This window comes from Coregonus lavaretus (genome assembly GCF_964263955.1).
Source record: "Coregonus lavaretus genome assembly, contig: HAP1_SCAFFOLD_2597, whole genome shotgun sequence".
Taxonomy (NCBI): Eukaryota; Metazoa; Chordata; class Actinopteri; order Salmoniformes; family Salmonidae; genus Coregonus; species Coregonus lavaretus.
In genome coordinates this window covers 42,373-61,986 of record NW_028163131.1, presented here as the reverse complement: position 1 = coordinate 61,986, position 19,614 = coordinate 42,373, and the positions used below count along the sequence as shown (strand labels likewise).

Below are 19,614 nucleotides of genomic sequence, written 5' to 3'. Positions count from 1 at the left end.
AAAGACAGAGGAAGAGAAACAGACAGAGAAAGTCACACAGACAGAGAAAGAGACACCGACAGAGAAAGAGACACCGACAGAGGAAGAGACAGAGAAAGAGAAAGAGACAGAGAAAGAGAAGGAGACCCAGACAGTGAAAGAGACCCAGATAGAGAAAGAGGCACAGACAGAGAAAGAGACACAGACAGAGAAAGAGGCACAAGCAGAGAAAGAGGCACAGACAGAGAAAGAGGCACAGACAGAGACACAGACAGAGAAAGAGACACTGACAGAGAAAGAGACACAGACAGAGAAAGAGTCACCGACAGAGAAAGAGACCCAGACAGAGAAAGAGGCACAGACAGAGAAAGAGGCACAGCCAGAGAAAGAGACACAGACAGAGAAAGAGAAAGAGACCCAGACAGAGAAAGAGGCACAGACAGAGAAAGAGACACAGACAGAGAAAGAGGCAACGACAGAGGAAGAGACACAGACAGAGAAAGAGGCACAGGCAGAGAAAGAGGTACAAACAGAGAAAGAGACACAGACAGAGAAAGAGGCACAGACAGAGAAAGAGACAAAGACAGAGAAAGAGACAAAGACAGAGAAACAGAAACAGACAGAGAAAGAGACACAGACAGAGAAAGAGGCACAGACAGAGAAAGAGGCACAGACAGAGGAAGAGACACAGACAGAGAAAGAGACACAGACAGAGAAAGAGACACAGACAGAAAAACAGGCACAGACAGAGAAAGAGACACAACGAGAAAGAGACACATACAGAGACACAGACACAGAAAGAGACACCGACAGAGAAAGAGGCACAGACAGAGGAAGAGACACAGACAGAGAAAGAGACACAGACAGAGAAAGAGGCAAAGACAGAGGAAGAGACACAGACAGAGAAAGAGACAAAGACAGAGAAAGAGACAAAGAAAGAGAAACAGGCACATACAGAGAAAGAGACACAGACAGAGAAAGAGGCAAAGACAGAGGAAGAGACACAGACAGAGAAAGAGACACAGACAGAGAAAGAGACACAGACAGTGAAAGATGCACAGACAGAGAAAGAGACACAGACAGAGAAAGAGGCAAAGACAGAGGAAGAGACACAGACAGAGAAAGAGACACAGACAGAGAAAGAGACACAGACAGAGAAAGAGAGACAGACAGAGAAACAGGCACAGACAGAGAAAGAGGCACAGCCAGAGAAAGAGGCACAGAAAGAGAAAGAGACACAGAAAGAAACACAGACAGAGAAAGAGGCACAGACAGAGAAAGAGACACAGACAGAGAAAGAGAAAGAGACCCAGACAGAGAAAGAGGCACAGACAGAGAAAGAGATAGAGACCCAGACAGAGAAAGAGACCCAGACAGAGAAAGAGACACAGACAGAGAAAGAGACACATACAGAGAAAGAGAAACAGCCAGAGAAAGAGGCACAGACAGAGAAAGAGACACAGACAGAGAAAGAGGCAAAGACAGAGGAAGAGAAACAGACAGAGAAAGTCACACAGACAGAGAAAGAGACACCGACAGAGAAAGAGACACCGACAGAGGAAGAGACAGAGAAAGAGAAAGAGACAGAGAAAGAGAAAGAGACCCAGACAGTGAAAGAGACCCAGATAGAGAAAGAGGCACAGACAGAGAAAGAGACACAGACAGAGAAAGAGGCACAAGCAGAGAAAGAGGCACAGACAGAGAAAGAGGCACGGACAGAGACACAGACAGAGAAAGAGACACTGACAGAGAAAGAGACACAGACAGAGAAAGAGTCACCGACAGAGAAAGAGACCCAGACAGAGAAAGAGGCACAGACAGAGAAAGAGGCACAGCCAGAGAAAGAGGCACAGACAGAGAAAGAGACACAGAAAGAAACACAGACAGAGAAAGAGGCACAGACAGAGAAAGAGACACAGACAGAGAAAGAGAAAGAGACCCAGACAGAGAAAGAGGCACAGACAGAGAAAGAGACACAGACAGAGAAAGAGGCAAAGACAGAGGAAGAGACACAGACAGAGAAAGAGGCACAGGCAGAGAAAGAGGTACAAACAAAGAAAGAGACTCAGACAGAGAAAGAGGCACAGACAGAGAAAGAGGCACAGACAGAGAAAGAGACACATACAGTGAAAGAGTTACAGACAGAAAAAGAGGCACAGACAGAGAAAGAGACACAGACAGGGAGAGGTGCACAGGCAGAGAAAGAGGCACAGACAGAGAAAGAGGCACAGACAGAGAAAGAGACACCGACAGAGATAGAGACACAGACACAGACAGAGAAAGAGGCACAGACAGAGAAAGAGACACAGACAGAGAAAGAGGCACAAGCAGAGAAAGAGGCACAGACAGAGAAAGAGGCACAGACAGAGACACAGACAGAGAAAGTTACACAGACAGAGAAAGAGACACCGATAGAGAAAGAGACACCGACAGAGGAAGAGACAGAGAAAGAGAAAGAGACAGAGAAAGAGAAAGAGACCCAGACAGTGAAAGAGACCCGGACAGAGAAAGAGGCACAGACAGAGAAAGAGGCACAGAAAGAGAAAGAGACACAGAAAGAAACACAGACAGAGAAAGAGGCACAGATAGAGAAAGAGACACAGACAGAGAAAGAGAAAGAGACCCAGACAGAGAAAGAGGCACAGACAGAGAAAGAGACACAGACAGAGAAAGAAACACAGACAGAGAAAGAGACCCAGAAAGAGAAAGAGCCACAGACAGAGAAAGAAACACAGAGAGAAAGAGAAAGAGGCACAAACAGAGAAAGAGGCACAGACAGAGAAAGAGACCCAGACAGAGAAAGAGACCCAGACAGAGAAAGAGACACAGACAGAGAAAGAGGCACAGACAGAGAAAGAGACACAGACAGAGAAAGAGACACAGACAGAGAAAGAGGCACAGACAGAGAAAGAGGCACAGTAAGAGAAAGAGGCACAGACAGAGAAAGAGACACAGACAGAGAAAGAGACACAGACAGAGAAAGAGACACAGACAGAGAAAGAGGCACAGACAGAGAAAGAGGCACAGGCAGAGAAAGAGGTACAAACAGATAAAGAGACACAGACAGAGAAAGAGGCACAGACAGAGAAAGAGGCACAGAAAGAGAAAGAGACACAGACAGTGAAATAGGCTCAGACAGAGAAAGAGGCACATACAGAGAAAGAGACACAGGCAGAGAAAGGGGCACAGTCAGAGAAAGAGGCACAGACAGAAACACAGAAAGAGAAAGAGACACCGACAGAGGAAGAGACACATACAGAGAAAGTCACCGACAGAGAAAGAGACACATACAGAGAAAGAGGCAGAGACAGAGAAAGAGGCACAAGCAGAGAAAGAGGCACAGACAGAGAAAGAGGCACAGACAGAGACCCAGACACAGACAGAGAAAGAGACACTGACAGAGAAAGAGACACAGACAGAGAAAGAGTCACCGACAGAGAAAGAGACACCGAAAGAGAAAGAGGCACAGACAGAGAAAGAGAAACTGACAGAGAAAAAAAACACAAACAGAGAAAGAGGCACTGACAGAGAAAGAGACACAGACAGAGAAAGAGGCACATACAGAGAAAGAGGTACATACAGAGAAAGAGGCACAGACAGAGAAAGAAACACAGACAGATAAAGAGAAAGAGACCCAGACAGAGAAAGAGGCACAGACAGAGAAAGTGACACAGACAGAGAAAAAAAACACAAACAGAGAAAGAGGCACAGACAGAGAAAGAGGCACAGATAGAGAAAGAGGCACAGACAGAGAAAGAGGCACAGACAGAGAAAGAGGCACAGAAAGAGAAAGAGACACAGAAAGAAACACAGACAGAGAAAGAGGCACAGATAGAGAAAGAGACACAGACAGAGAAAGAGAAAGAGACCCAGACAGAGAAAGAGGCACAGACAGAGAAAGAGACACAGACAGAGAAAGAAACACAGACAGAGAAAGAGACCCAGAAAGAGAAAGAGCCACAGACAGAGAAAGAAACACAGAGAGAAAGAGAAAGAGGCACAAACAGAGAAAGAGGCACAGACAGAGAAAGAGAAAGAGACCCAGACAGAGAAAGAGACCCAGACAGAGAAAGAGACACAGACAGAGAAAGAGACACATACAGAGAAAGAGAAACAGCCAGAGAAAGAGGCACAGACAGAGAAAGAGGCACAGACAGAGAAAGAGGCACAGACAGAGAAAGAGACACAGACAGAGAAAGAGACACAGACAGAGAAAGAGGCACAGACAGAGAAAGAGGCACAGTAAGAGAAAGAGGCACAGACAGAGAAAGAGACACAGACAGAGAAAGAGACACAGACAGAGAAAGAGACACAGACAGAGAAAGAGGCACAGACAGAGAAAGAGGCACAGGCAGAGAAAGAGGTAAAAACAGATAAAGAGACACAGACAGAGAAAGAGGCACAGACAGAGAAAGAGGCACAGAAAGAGAAAGAGACACAGACAGTGAAATAGGCTCAGACAGAGAAAGAGGCACAGACAGAGAAAGAGACACAGGCAGAGAAAGGGGCACAGTCAGAGAAAGAGGCACAGACAGAAACACAGAAAGAGAAAGAGACACCGACAGAGAAAGAGACACAGACAGAGAAAGTCACCGACAGAGAAAGAGACACATACAGAGAAAGAGGCAGAGACAGAGAAAGAGGCACAAGCAGAGAAAGAGGCACAGACAGAGAAAGAGGCACAGACAGAGACCCAGACACAGACAGAGAAAGAGACACTGACAGAGAAAGAGACACAGACAGAGAAAGAGTCACAGACAGAGAAAGAGACACCGAAAGAGAAAGAGGCACAGACAGAGAAAGAGAAACTGACAGAGAAAAAAAACACAAACAGAGAAAGAGGCACTGACAGAGAAAGAGACACAGACAGAGAAAGAGGCACAAGCAGAGAAAGAGGCACAGACAGAGAAAGAGGCACAGACAGAGAAAGAGGCACAGACAGAGAAAGAGACACATACAGTGAAAGAGTTACAGACAGAAAAAGAGGCACAGACAGAGAAAGAGACACAGACAGGGAGAGGTGCACAGGCAGAGAAAGAGGCACAGACAGAGAAAGAGGCACAGACAGAGAAAGAGACACCGACAGAGATAGAGACACAGACACAGACAGAGAAAGAGGCACAGACAGAGAAAGAGACACAGACAGAGAAAGAGGCACAAGCAGAGAAAGAGGCACAGACAGAGAAAGAGGCACAGACAGAGACACAGACAGAGAAAGTGACACAGACAGAGAAAGAGACACAGACAGAGAAAGAGACACTGACAGAGGAAGAGACAGAGAAAGAGAAAGAGACAGAGAAAGAGAAAGAGACCCAGACAGTGAAAGAGACCCGGACAGAGAAAGAGGCACAGACAGAGAAAGAGGCACAGAAAGAGAAAGAGACACAGAAAGAAACACAGACAGAGAAAGAGGCACAGATAGAGAAAGAGACACAGACAGAGAAAGAGAAAGAGACCCAGACAGAGAAAGAGGCACAGACAGAGAAAGAGACACAGACAGAGAAAGAAACACAGACAGAGAAAGAGACCCAGAAAGAGAAAGAGCCACAGACAGAGAAAGAAACACAGAGAGAAAGAGAAAGAGGCACAAACAGAGAAAGAGGCACAGACAGAGAAAGAGAAAGAGACCCAGACAGAGAAAGAGACCCAGACAGAGAAAGAGACACAGACAGAGAAAGAGACACATACAGAGAAAGAGAAACAGCCAGAGAAAGAGGCACAGACAGAGAAAGAGGCACAGACAGAGAAAGAGGCACAGACAGAGAAAGAGACACAGACAGAGAAAGAGACACAGACAGAGAAAGAGGCACAGACAGAGAAAGAGGCACAGTAAGAGAAAGAGGCACAGACAGAGAAAGAGACACAGACAGAGAAAGAGACACAGACAGAGAAAGAGACACAGACAGAGAAAGAGGCACAGACAGAGAAAGAGGCACAGGCAGAGAAAGAGGTACAAACAGATAAAGAGACACAGACAGAGAAAGAGGCACAGACAGAGAAAGAGGCACAGAAAGAGAAAGAGACACAGACAGTGAAATAGGCTCAGACAGAGAAAGAGGCACAGACAGAGAACGAGACACAGGCAGAGAAAGGGGCACAGTCAGAGAAAGAGGCACAGACAGAAACACAGAAAGAGAAAGAGACACCGACAGAGAAAGAGACACAGACAGAGAAAGTCACCGACAGAGAAAGAGACACATACAGAGAAAGAGGCAGAGACAGAGAAAGAGGCACAAGCAGAGAAAGAGGCACAGACAGAGAAAGAGGCACAGACAGAGATCCAGACACAGACAGAGAAAGAGACACAGACAGAGAAAGAGTCACTGACAGAGAAAGAGACACCGAAAGAGAAAGAGGCACAGACAGAGAAAGAGAAACTGACAGAGAAAAAAAACACAAACAGAGAAAGAGGCACTGACAGAGAAAGAGACACAGACAGAGAAAGAGGCACATACAGAGAAAGAGGTACATACAGAGAAAGAGGCACAGACAGAGAAAGAAACACAGACAGATAAAGAGAAAGAGACCCAGACAGAGAAAGAGGCACAGACAGAGAAAGAGACACAGACAGAGAAAGAGAAAGAGACACAGACAGAGAAAGAGACACAGACAGAGAAAGAGACACAGACAGAGAAAAAAAACACAAACAGAGAAAGAGGCACAGACAGAGAAAGAGGCACAGATAGAGAAAGAGGCACAGACAGAGAAAGAGGCACAGACAGAGAAAGAGGCACAGACAGAGAAGGACACAGCCAGAGAAAGAGGCACATACAGAGAAAGAGGCACATACAGAGAAAGAGGCACAGACAGAGAAAGAAACACAGACAGATAAAGAGAAAGAGACCCAGACAGAGAAAGAGGCACAGACAGAGAAAGAGACACAGACAGAGAAAGAGAAAGAGACACAGACAGAGAAAGAGACACAGACAGAGAAAGAGACACAGACAGAGAAAGAGGCACAGCCAGAGAAAAAGGCACTGACAGAGAAAGAGACACAGACAGAGAAAGAAACACAGACAGAGAAAGAGGCACAGACAGAGAAAGAGACAAAGACATAGAAAGAGACACATACAGAGAAAGAGAAACAAACAGAGAAAGAGGCAAAGACAGAGGAAGAGACACAGACAAAGAAAGAGAAAGAGACACAGACAGAGAAAGAGACACAGACAGAGAAAGAGACACAGACAGAGAAAGAGAAAGAGACCCAGACAGAGAAAGAGGCACAGACAGAGAAAGAGACACAGACAGAGAAAGAGACCCAGAAAGAGAAAGAGCCACAGACAGAGAAAGAAACACAGACAGAGAAAGAGACACATACAGAGAAAGAGAAACAAACAGAGAAAGAGGCAAAGACAGAGGAAGAGACACAGACAGAGAAAGAGAAAGAGACACAGACAGAGAAAGAGACACAGACAGAGAAAGAGACACAGACAGAGAAAGAGGCACAGCCAGAGAAAGAGGCACTGACAGAGAAAGAGACACAGACAGAGAAAGAAACACAGACAGAGAAAGAGGCACAGACAGAGAAAGAGACAAAGACATTGAAAGAAACACGGACAGAGAAAGACAAAGAGACCCAGACAGAGAAAGAGGCACAGACAGAGAAAGAGACACAGACAGAGAAAGAAACACAGACAGAGAAAGAAACACAGACAGAGAAAGAGACCCAGAAAGAGAAAGAGCCACAGACAGAGAAAGAAACACAGACAGAGAAAGATACACATACAGAGAAAGAGAAACAAACAGAGAAAGAGGCAAAGACAGACGAAGAGACACAGACAGAGAAAGAGGCACAGACAGAGAAAGAGGCACAGGCAGAGAAAGAGGTACAAACAGAGAAAGAGACACAGACAGAGAAAGAGGCACAGACAGAGAAAGAGGCACAGACAGACAAAGAGGCACAGACAGTGAAAGAGGCACAGACAGAGAAAGAGGCACAGACAGAGAAAGAGACACAGACAGAGAAAGGGGCACAGGTAGAGAAAGAGGAACAGACAGAGAAAGAGGCACAGACAGATACACAGAAAGAGAAAGAGACACCGACAGAGAAAGAGACACAGACAGAGAAAGAGTCACCGACAGAGAAAGAGACACAGACAGAGAAAGGGAAAGAGACACTGACAGAGGAAGAGGCACAGACAGAGAAAGAGGCACAGACAGAGAAAGAGGCACAGCCAGAGAAAGAGGCACACCCAGAGAAAGAGTCACAGACAGAGAAAGAGTCACAGACAAAGAAAGAGTCACAGACAGAGAAAGAGGCACATACAGAGAAAGAGGCACAAACAGAGAAAGAGGCACAGACAGAGAAAGAAACACAGACAGAGAAAGAGAAAGAGACCCAGACAGAGAAAGAGGCACAGCCAGAGAAAGAGGCACAGACAGAGAAAGAGACACAGACAGAGAAAGAGAAAGAGACACAGACAGAGGAAGAGGCACAGCCAGAGAAAGAGACACAGCCAGAGAAAGAGGCACAGCCAGAGAAAAAGGCACAGCCTGAGAAAGAGGCACAGACAGAGAAAGAGACACAGACAGAGAAAGAGACACAGACAGAGAAAGAGACAAAGACAGAGAAAGAGGCACAGACAGAGAAAGAGGCACAGACAGAGAAAGAGGCACAGACAGAGAAAGAGGCACAGACAGAGAAAGAGGCACAGACAGAGGAAGAAACACAGACAGAGAAAGAGAAAGAGGCACAGCCAGAGAAAGAGGCACAGACAGAGAAAGAGGCACAGCCAGAGAAAGAGGCACAGACAGAGAAAGAAACACAGACAGAGAAAGAGAAAGAGACCCAGACAGAGAAAGAGGCACAGCCAGAGAAAGAGGCACAGACAGAGAAAGAGACACAGACAGAGAAAGAGAAAGAGACACAGACAGAGGAAGAGGCACAGCCAGAGAAAGAGGCACAGCCAGAGAAAGAGGCACAGCCAGAAAAAGAGGCACAGACAGAGAAAGAGACACAGACAGAGAAAGAGAAAGAGACCCAGACAGAGAAAGCGACACAGACAGAGAAAGAGACACATACAGAGAAAGAGAAACAAACAGAGAAAGAGGCACAGACAGAGAAAGAGGCACAGGCAGAGAAAGAGGTACAAACAGAGAAAGAGACACAGACAGAGAAAGAGGCACAGACAGAGAAAGAGGCACAGACAGAGAAAGAGACACAGACAGTGAAAAAGGCACAGACAGACAAAGAGGCACAGACAGAGAAAGAGACACAGACAGAGAAAGGGGCACAGGCAGAGAAAGAGGGACGGACAGAGAAAGAGGCACAGACAGAGACACAGAAAGATAAAGAGACACCGACAGAGAAAGAGACACAGACAGTGAAAGAGTCACCGACAGAGAAAGAGACACAGACAGAGAAAGAGAAAGAGACACAGACAGAGGAAGAGGCACAGACAGAGAAAGAGGCACAGAAAGAGAAAGAGGCACAGCCAGAGAAAGAGGCACAGCCAGAGAAAGTCACAGACAGAGAAAGAGTCACAGACAGAGAAAGAGGCACAGACAGAGAAAGAGGCACAGACAGAGAAAGAAACACAGACAGAGAAAGAGAAAGAGGCACAGACAGAGAAAGAGACAGAGAAAGAGGCACAGACAGAGAAAGAGACAGAGAAAGAGAAAGAGAAAGAGACACAGACAGAGGAAGAGGCACAGCCAGAGAAAGAGGCACAGCCAGAGAAAGAGGCACAGCCAGAGAAAGAGGCACAGACAGAGAAAGAGACACAGACAGAGAAAGAGACACAGACAGAGAAAGAGAAAGAGACAAAGACAGAGAAAGAAACACAGACAGAGAAAGAGGCACAGACAGAGAAAGAGGAACAGACAGAGAAAGAGGCACAGACAGAGAAAGAGGCACAGACAGAGAAAGAGAAAGAGACCCAGACAGAGAAAGAGGCACAGACAGAGAAAGAGACACAGACAGAGAAAGAGACACAGAGAGAGAAAGAGAAAGAGACACAGACAGAGGAAGAGGCACAGACAGAGAAAGAGGCACAGCCAGAGAAAGAGGCACAGCCAGAGAAAGAGGCACAGACAGAGAAAGAGACACAGACAGAGAAAGAGACACAGACAGACAAAGAGACAAAGACAGAGAAAGAGACACAGACAGAGAAAGAGACACAGACAGAGAAAGAGACACAGACAGAGAAAGAGACACAGACAGAGAAAGAGGCACAGACAGAGAAAGAGACACAGACAGAGAAAGAGGCACAGACAGAGAAAGAGGTACAAACAGAGAAAGAGGCAAAGACAGAGAAAGAGACACAGACAGAGAAAGAGACACAGACAAAGAGAAAGAGACACAGACAGAGGAAGAGGCACAGACAGAGAAAGAGGCACAGAAAGAGAAAGAGACAAAGACAGAGAAAGAGACACAGACAGAGAAAGAGACACAGACAAAGAGAAAGAGACACAGACAGAGGAAGAGGCACAGACAGAGAAAAAGGCACAGGCAGAGAAAGAGACACAGACAGAGACAGAGACACAGAGACAAAATATAAATTGTTTGTGAAAGCGGAGAAAAGAGAGAAAGAGAGAGAAAGAGAGAGGAGAGAGAAAGAAAGAGAGAGAGGGAACACCAGGGTGATTTGCACTCTGATCACGAAACAGATCGTGAAAGAGAAGGAAAGAGGAGAGAGAGAGAGAGAGAGAGAGAGAGAGAGAGAGAGAGAGAGAGAGAGAGAGAGAGAGAGAGAGAAAGAGAGAGTGAAAGACTGAAAGAAGTGAGAGATAGAACACTGTCTCACCTCAGACTTGCACTCTGACCAGGGGCTGTATCTCCATTGGTAGCAGGGTCTGACGGGGCAAGGCTTCCACTGTTCCCTCTGAAGGGGGCAGGGTCTCCCATCACCCTGGGGAACCTGGAGCACCGTTCTCCTGCGCCACAGCTTCCCTGGAGAGGAAAGAGAAAGGTGCTATTTCACACTTCTGTCTCTTAAGTGGATGATCGAGTGTCCAAGGCCCTGTCCAAATCAAATTAGGTCATGTGGTTTTCTGGATAGTCAACAAAACGATGTATAGTGGCTGAAACAAAAAGAAAATCCACTGCATTTCAATGAAACATGCATTGTTGTTGTGCTGGGAAAAAATTATATTTTCTCAACATCAAAAATGTATTCCAGATATGTGGTCCCCATCCAGTCATGATTGAGTAGAGCCTTGTAACGTCATTAAAGATTGGGAGTGTCTTTTAAGCTATTTAAGTAGAGAAAAGGGTCTAATGATAACAGAATCATAGACACCCCCAGATGTACTCATGTATATGACTCATATACAGTTCCATCACAATGATCTGAGGCTCTTTGAGGGGCTTCACTGTAAAAGATCACTATCACATTACACCATTCAGGTAACTTAATTTCTCAGGAATAGGTCTCTCCCCCCCTTTCTGAATATTCATATTATTCTATTGTTTAAAAGTGGAATTTAAAGAGACTGTGTAATATCAGGGGGGTGTCAGGAGAAGGGGTAACGGGGACAGGAAGTGCTCCTCCTACCCAAAATGCACCCTGCATGTTAAGTGAGGGGCCCGGGGATAGATGTGATACAACTCTGTCAATTAGCTGGTGTCTCATGGGAAACTATCCCAAACTGATATAATACAGTCACGCTCAGTAATGCATACCACTTCAAAAACCACCACAGAAAATAAACTAGGTCCTGTAAACTATGAGCACTATGAAAATGTAATGATAAAAAATCTTATTTACAGATATTATGCTATCAATTCAGATTCCATTGTTGATAGGGTTAGGGTTATAGTAGAATCATAGTAGAGTAAAGTCTCCACCCAGTTTGGATCACACTCCCCTTACTAGTATAGTAACTTGCTGCAACATCCTATCAGACATTATTGTCTCTGCCATCTGATCTATCAACCCTAAAGGCCAACTCCATCCATCCACAACCCTAGCCTAGGACCATCCATCCACAGTGCTTGCCTATAAGACCATTCATTCTAACCCGGTACTTAACTCCTAAAGGTTAATTATCCCATGTATTTCCTTCACAGTCACAATTACTCCCCTCCTAACTCAACTCAATTAATCAAATTCAATGTTATTTTATAAGGCCCTTTTTACACCAGGAGTTGTAACAAAGTGCTTTACAGATACCCAGCTGAAAACCCGAAAGAACAAGCAATGCAGAAGAAGAAGCACAGTGACTAGGAAAAACTCCCTAAAAAAAGGAACCTTGTAAGAAAGCTAGAGAGGAACCAGGCTCAGAGGGGTGACCAGTCCTCTATTATACTCCTATAGCTCCACTAGAGAGGAACCAGGCTCAGGAGGGTGACCAGTCCTCTATTATACTCCTATAGCTCCACTAGAGAGGAACCAGGCTCAGGGGGGTGACCAGTCCTCTATTATACTCCTATAGCTCCACTAGAGAGGAACCAGGCTCAGGGGGGTGACCAGTCCTCTATTATACTCCTATAGCTCCACTAGAGAGGAACCAGGCTCAGGGGGGTGACCAGTCCTCTACTATACTCCTATAGCTCCACTAGAGAGGAACCAGGCTCAGAGGGGTGACCAGTCCTCTACTATACTCCTATAGCTCCACTAGAGAGGAACCAGGCTCAGAGGGGTGACCAGTCCTCCATTATACTCCTATAGCTCCACTAGAGAGGAACCAGGCTCAGGGGGGTGACCAGTCCTCTATTATACTCCTATAGCTCCACTAGAGAGGAACCAGGCTCAGAGGGGTGACCAGTCCTCTATTATACTCCTATAGCTCCACTAGAGAGGAACCAGGCTCAGAGGGGTGACCAGTCCTCCATTATACTCCTATAGCTCCACTAGAGAGGAACCAGGCTCAGAGGGGTGACCAGTCCTCCATTATACTCCTATAGCTCCACTAGAGAGGAACCAGGCTCAGAGGGGTGACCAGTCCTCTATTATACTCCTATAGCTCCACTAGAGAGGAACCAGGCTCAGAGGGGTGACCAGTCCTCCATTATACTCCTATAGCTCCACTAGAGAGGAACCAGGCTCAGAGGGGTGACCAGTCATCTACTGTACTCCTACATACTCCTATATCAATTGTAATAAATGTGTCACTTTCCACCGTAGATGTAATTGATATTATCTCCATGTGTCAGTGTTATTTTCTCTAAGATTGACTGCACACGCACAGGGCCTGGGAGGCCTATACTGCTCCTTAATGTTGAACACAATTAGAACAGAGTCCCCCGGGCATGGCGTAGCCTGCAGCTAGTCTCTACTCTCACACAGCTGCCAATTCATCTTCTGGTGAACCCACTGTGATGCATGCCACGATGCGTTCCCCCATAGAGAGGGATGTGCTGCTCCCATAGAGGGTCTCTCCTTCCTTCAAAGGGTTTTATGCCTGTCAAACCATGAGATAAATAAACTCCCAGTTCTTTTTAATCAGCAGTCAGGGTTTTCTTGAGATTCTCTCATGTGTGCTTTGTTTTAACGGTGGTTCACTCAAATGGCGGAACGCTATTGCGTGCACCCATGGTAACTATTATTCTCCAATGGGATTTTGATTCTGTGCTCTCCGGTGCTGTCTCTCTACTCCCTCAACGGGTGGTCAACTGCTGGCAGCGGTGAGTTTGGGGGTGAGGAGCAGTGTGTGACTGGGTGGGCCGCTGGGTAAGGGGGAAGAGCTAGTGCCAGCTGTCGCTATCAGTGTTTGGCCGAGGAACACACGTGGCTGTGATTATCTATGCACACAGGTCTGATATGCCCCGGAAACTAGTGTGTGTGTGTGTGTCAGACCTGGGTTAAAAATACATGTGTATTTGAGTATTTGTTATGAAATAGTTATTTTCTGTGTATTTGAGTATTTGGCTGGAATCAACTACTTCTGTTGGAAGTATTTGAAAGTATTCTCAAATTATTTCCCTTTAACTCTACCCACATGTACATATAACCTCAATTACCTCGACTAGCCGGTGGGTGCCCCCGCACATTGACTCTGTACCGATACCCCCCTGTATATAGCCTCCCTACTGTTATTTTAATTTTACTGCTGCTCTTTAGCTATTTGCTTTTATTTTATATTTTTCTTTAATTAACACTTTTCCTTTTTCCTTTTTTTTTTTTTTTTTACTGCATTGTTGGTTAAGGGCTTGTAAGTAATCATTTCACTGTAATGTCTACACCTGCTGTATTCGGTGCATGTGGCAAATACATTTGGATTTGATTTGATTTGATTTGAAATAGCCTACTATTTGAATGTAAACTCAGCAAAAAAGAAACATCCTCTCACTGTTAACTGCGTTTATTTTCAGCAAACTTAACATGTGTAAATATTTGTATGAACTTAACAACATTCAACAACTGAGACATAAACTGAACAAGTTCCACAGACATGTGACTAACAGAAATTGAATAATGTGTCCCTGAACAAAGGGGGGGTCAAAATCAAAAGTAACAGTCAGTATCTGGTGTGGCCACCAGCTCCATTAAGTACTGCAGTGCATCTCCGCCTCATGGACTGCACCAGATTTACCAGTTCTTGCTGTGAGATGTTACCCCACTGTCACGCCCTTGTTGAGTCAGGGTGTGATTTTCTATGTTGTGTTGTTCTATGTTATAGGTTCTTGTATGGGTATTTCTATGTTGGCCGGTGTGGTTCCCAATCAGAGGCAGCTGTCGCTCGTTGTCTCTGATTGGGGACCATACTTAGGCAGCCTATTGGCACTAGTGGGTTGTGGGATCTTGTTCCGTGTTAGGTATGTTGTTTGTGTACCTTGGACTTCACGTTTCGTTTCTTGTTTTGTCATTGTGTTTAATAGTCAAATAAACATGTATGCATATCACGCTGCGCCTTGGTCTGACCCGTTCATGAACGGTCGTGACAAAAGATCCCACCAAACGAGGACCAAGCAGCGTGCCCAGGAAGAGTGAATAGCCATGTCACAGGTGGGCAAATGGTGGTCATGGGAGGAGATATTTGCGGGAAAAGGACCCTGGGCGAAGAAGGAAGCCCAGGCAGGAGAGGAGCAGCGGCAACACGGAAGCCGGCTGAGGAGGAAGCCCGAGAAGCAGCCCCAATAAAAACGTTTGGGGGGGCTAAAGGGGTGGTCGGGGAGCGAGAGAGAAGAGCCCCGACCACTGCACCCGGTTGGTTTCAAGTTTGGGTCCCCACGACCATGGGAAGAGGAGTGGGAACAGTATTATACTGAGGAGTCGGAGGATGACGACGACGACGAGTTTCGGTCAGAGGGAGGCGCTACAGGAGGCTAAAAGGGAGAAGGAAAGTGTAGAGGCACGGCGAGAGGAGCTGGTTAGGCAGCAGAAGGAGCGGGGGTTAATAGTCGCCAGTCCGGCCCGGCCTGTACCTGCTCCTTGCACCAAGCCAGTGGTGCGCATCGCCAGCCCAGCCCGGTCTGTTCCTGCCCCTCGCACCAAGCCAGTGGTGCGCGTCGCCAGCCCGGTCCGGCCTGTTCCTGTCCCTCGCACCAAGGCAGTGGTGCGCGTCGCCAGCCCGGCCCGGCCTGTTCCTGTCCCTCGCACCAAGCCAGTGGTGCGCGTCGCCAAACCGGCCCGGCCTGTTCCTGCTCCTCGCACCAAGCCAGTGGTGCGCGTCGCAAGCCCGGCCCGGCCTGTTCCTGCCCCTCGCACCAAGCCAGTGGTGTGCGTCGCCAGCCCGGCCCGGCCTGTTCCTGCCCCTCGCACCAAGCCAGTGGTGCGCATCACAAGCCCGGCCTGTTCCTGCCCCTCGCACCAAGCCAGTGGTGCGCGTCGCCAGCCCGGCCCGGCCTGTTCCTGACCCTCGCACCAAGCCAGTGGTGCGCGTCGCTAGCCCGGCCCGGTCTGTTCCTGCCCCTCGCACCAAGCCAGTGGTGCGCGTCGCCATCCCGGTCCGGCCTGTTCCTGTCCCTCGCACCAAGCCAGTGGTGCGCGTCGCCAGCCCGGCCTGTTCCTGCCCCTCGCACCAAGCCAGTGGTGCGCGACGCAAGCCCGGCCCGGCCTGTTCCTGCCCCTCGCACCAAGCCAGTGGTGCGCGTCGCCAGCCCGGCCCGGCCTGTTCCTGTCCCTCGCACCAAGTCAGTGGTGCGCGTCGCCAGCCCGGCCCGGCCTGTTCCTGCCCCTCGCACCAAGCCAGTGGTGCGCGTCGCCAGCCCGGCCTGTTCCTGCCCCTCGCACCAAGTCAGTGGTGCGCGTCGCCAGCCCGGTCCGGTCTGTTCCTGCCCCTCGCACCAAGCTAGTGGTGCGCGTCACCAGCCCGGCCCGGCCAGTTCCTGCCCCTCGCACCAAGCCAGTGGTGCGCGTCGCCAGCCCGGTCCGGTCTGTTCCTGCCCCTCGCACCAAGCTAGTGGTGCGCGTCACCAGCCCGGCCCGGCCTGTTTCTGCTCCTCGCACCAAGCCAGTGGTGCATGTTCCTAGTCCGGTTCGGCCCGTGCCTGCTCCTCGCACCAGACCAGTGGTGAGTGTGTCCAGTCCGGCACGACCCGTGCCCGTTCCACCGGTGCCTGGTCCGGCACCAGTCAGCAGCTCCAGTCCGGAGCCAGAGCAGTCCGCTCCACCGGTGCCTGATCCAGCTCCGGTCAGCGGCTCCACTCCGGAGCCAGAGTAGTCCACTCCACCGGGGTCCAGTCCAGCTCCGGTCAGCGGCTCCACTCCGGAGCCAGAGCAGTCCGCTCCACCGGTGCCTGATCCAGCTCCGGTAAGCGTCTCCACTCTGGAGCCAGAGCAGTCCGCTCCACCGGGGTCCAGTCCAGATCCGGTCAGCGGCTCCACTCCGGAGCCAGAGCAGTCCACTCCACCGGTGCCCAGTCCAGCTCCGGTCAGCGGCTCCAGTCCGGAGCCTGAGTAGTCCGCTCCACCGGTGCCCGGTCCAGCTCCGGTCAGCGGCTCCAGTCCAGACCCAGACGTCAGCCCCTCTCCAGGTTCGGGGTCTCCCACACCAGGGTCCAGACAGGGCTTGGAGTATAGTGGGAGGAAGGAGAGGGGAAGCAGCGCGCCGAGGTCCAGACCAGGGGCACAACAGGGAGGCGGAGAATAGGTGGTGGTCATGCCCGGAGCCGGATCCGCCTCCGAGGCGGAATGCCCACCCGGCCCCTACCCTGTTAAGTAAAGGTTGTGCGGTCGGAGTCCGCACCTTTGGGGGGGGGGGGGGGGTACTGTAACGCCCTGACTCTGGGGACTCTTAATTGCTGAGTCAGGGTGTGATTTTCTATGTTGTCATTGTCTATGTTGTATAGGTTCTAGTATGGGTATTTCTATGTTGGCCGGTGTGGTTCCCAATCAGAGGCAGCTGTCGCTCGTTGTCTCTGATTGGGGACCATACTTAGGCAGTCTATTGGCACTAGTGGGTTGTGGGATCTTGTTCCGTGTTAGGTATGTTGTTTGTGTACCTTGGACTTCACGTTTCGTTTCTTGTTTTGTCGTTGTGTTTAATAGTCAAATAAACATGTATGCATATCACGCTGCGCCTTGGTCTGACCCGTTCATGAACGAACGTGACAACCATCTGTAAGCTGTTAGTGTCTTAACGACCGTTCCACAGGTGCATGTTCATTAATTGTTTATGGTTCATTTAACAAGCATGGGAAACAATGTTTAAACCCTTTACAATGAAGATCTGTGAAGTTATTTGGAATTTTATGAATTATCTTTGAAAGACAGGGTCCTGAAAAAGGGACGTTTCTTTTTTTGCTGAGTTTATTTGAGTCAGTGTATTTTTATATTTTCAAATCATTGCGATGTGAAAACACACATGCGCACGAGTGTCTGAGCGTGCATTTGTGTGTGTTTTCACATCGCACTGATTGATACGACACATTGGTGCTTCCAGGTGTCTCCATTTCCTCTGCTATTCCTGGCTCAGGAACAGATATTAGCCACTCAACATAACCGTGTCCTGCCATCTGACATGGAGATAAAAAATCTACTCCAGGATGAAAAGGAGTGAGTGTGAGAAGCTGTTCTATTCCTCTCTTCCTCTCTTCCTCTCCTCTTCCTGTGGTTCACCTGCTGCTACTCTATCCCTCTTTCCTGTGGAACATTCTCACGTTGCCTGGGGACAGATTAAGGGCTACCACAGTAGCTACAAACTGTATTGGTTTCATATCTCGGCCTCTATTTGCTCTCTGCCCAACTACGACACTGACCAGTGCTCTGAAGGACTCCTGACTCCTGGAGCGGTGGAGTGGTCCCTCAGGCCCAGAGCACACAGGCTTAATGGACCGCCAATCTATCCTCTGATCCTATAGAATTACACACGAGGACATCATCATCCCTCCCCCTCCTTCTCTCCCCCATCCCTCTCCCTCTCCCCCTCATCACTCTCTCAGTTGGTTTAAGGTTCACAATCGTTTCTCTCTCACATCATAAAACGTTTCCCATTTCAGCCATTACCCTGGAGAGGAGAGGTTCTGTCTGTTTCTTAGCTGTGTGTGCTGCTGTGAGCTGATCAGCGGCACTGTGAACCTGCAGCGCTATGAGGAATGACTCACAGACTACCCACCATGCCTGCAAATCCACACCCTATATTACAATATAGATTTGCTGTAATGTGGACTATAACATACTTGGATGGATAGATACATAGTCAATTGACTTCTAGTCACAGACTATCCACTATGCCTACAAATTCACTCTAGCTGTTTACAGTATATGCAGGGGCTGTAATGTAGCCTGCTTGGATCTACAGAAAAATAGATAGGTGAAATAGATAGGTGAATGTACCACTTAATCAGTTCTCTGTTAGTCCTTCGTTGCTGCTTGCCCTTCAGAATTGGGTTCAATTAGCCTTGAACGCATTCCCAGCATTCAAAGATGGAATCATGTTTTTTCACAAAGTCAGGTAAGAGTGGGTCAAAAAGATGGTGACATACCTGCTAGTCCACAGGTTTGTGTGCACTCGGACCAAGGTGACCAATCAGATAGCTGGCAGTTGACGGGACACTCCACTACACAGGAAGTGTTCATCTGCCACTTCCTATCCAGACCCAGCTGAAAGAGAAAACAAAACAAAAAGAAAAATACTTTATTGGGCCATTTGTGGCGAACGAGAGATTATTCTTCTGCCCTGTTCCCAAGTCCCCTAGGCAACACACAAACACACACAAACAGCAACCTGTCTGAATTCTGAAGACCGAAGATTTGCTCTTATTAATGACTAATGAGCTTTGGAATGGAAAGAGAAGAACACACACCTCTTCACAGAACTTGAGGTCGACAGACTTGCCGTCGCTTCGTACACAGTCCAGCATGCGTGTCTTGATGCCACTACCACACACAGCTCTCTCACTCAGCTGACAGGTGCTCCAATCTGCATGAAGGAAAAAGAAAAAAGGATAAAACCGTGAGGGGAAAAAAAGAGACGGCCTATCTCCCAACGCCTTTTCCTCTCCATTGCACTTCATTCATCTCAAATGTCATGAGGTCTAAATATACTTGAGGTAAGATCACATTCAATACTGTATTTACAATCCAGAGCCATATTTCAATATTGATATGCGGGTCTGGTATCATCCATTGCATGCAGTAATCCAGGATGACATTTGCCTTACCAGTGATGTTATAGGAGTAGTGATAGCAGTTGCTGTTAAGGCTGCAGGGCTCTGTCACTGTGGTGTTGGGGCACAGCTTTCCCTCTCCAGGTTGGCGGATGGGGTTTGCCGTCCTCTCCCGAGTGCTGATTTTGTTGCATGGCTTAAAC

At 48.1% G+C, this 19,614-nt stretch overlaps 1 protein-coding gene across 1 annotated transcript in view; it reads right to left on the bottom strand.

Moving 5' to 3' along the window:
- LOC311118451 (thrombospondin type-1 domain-containing protein 7A-like) overlaps positions 1–19,614 on the bottom strand; it is a gene marked incomplete at both ends in the record, with an annotated part of 65,901 nt that overhangs the window by 13,167 nt on the left and 33,120 nt on the right. Inside the window, 4 exons of the mRNA XM_084193252.1 lie at positions 10,725–10,870; positions 18,788–18,905; positions 19,109–19,224; positions 19,466–19,607. Of these exons, the coding sequence (XP_084049378.1) occupies positions 10,725–10,870; positions 18,788–18,905; positions 19,109–19,224; positions 19,466–19,607 (522 nt within the window). The remainder of the gene's footprint in view (positions 1–10,724; positions 10,871–18,787; positions 18,906–19,108; positions 19,225–19,465; positions 19,608–19,614) is intronic.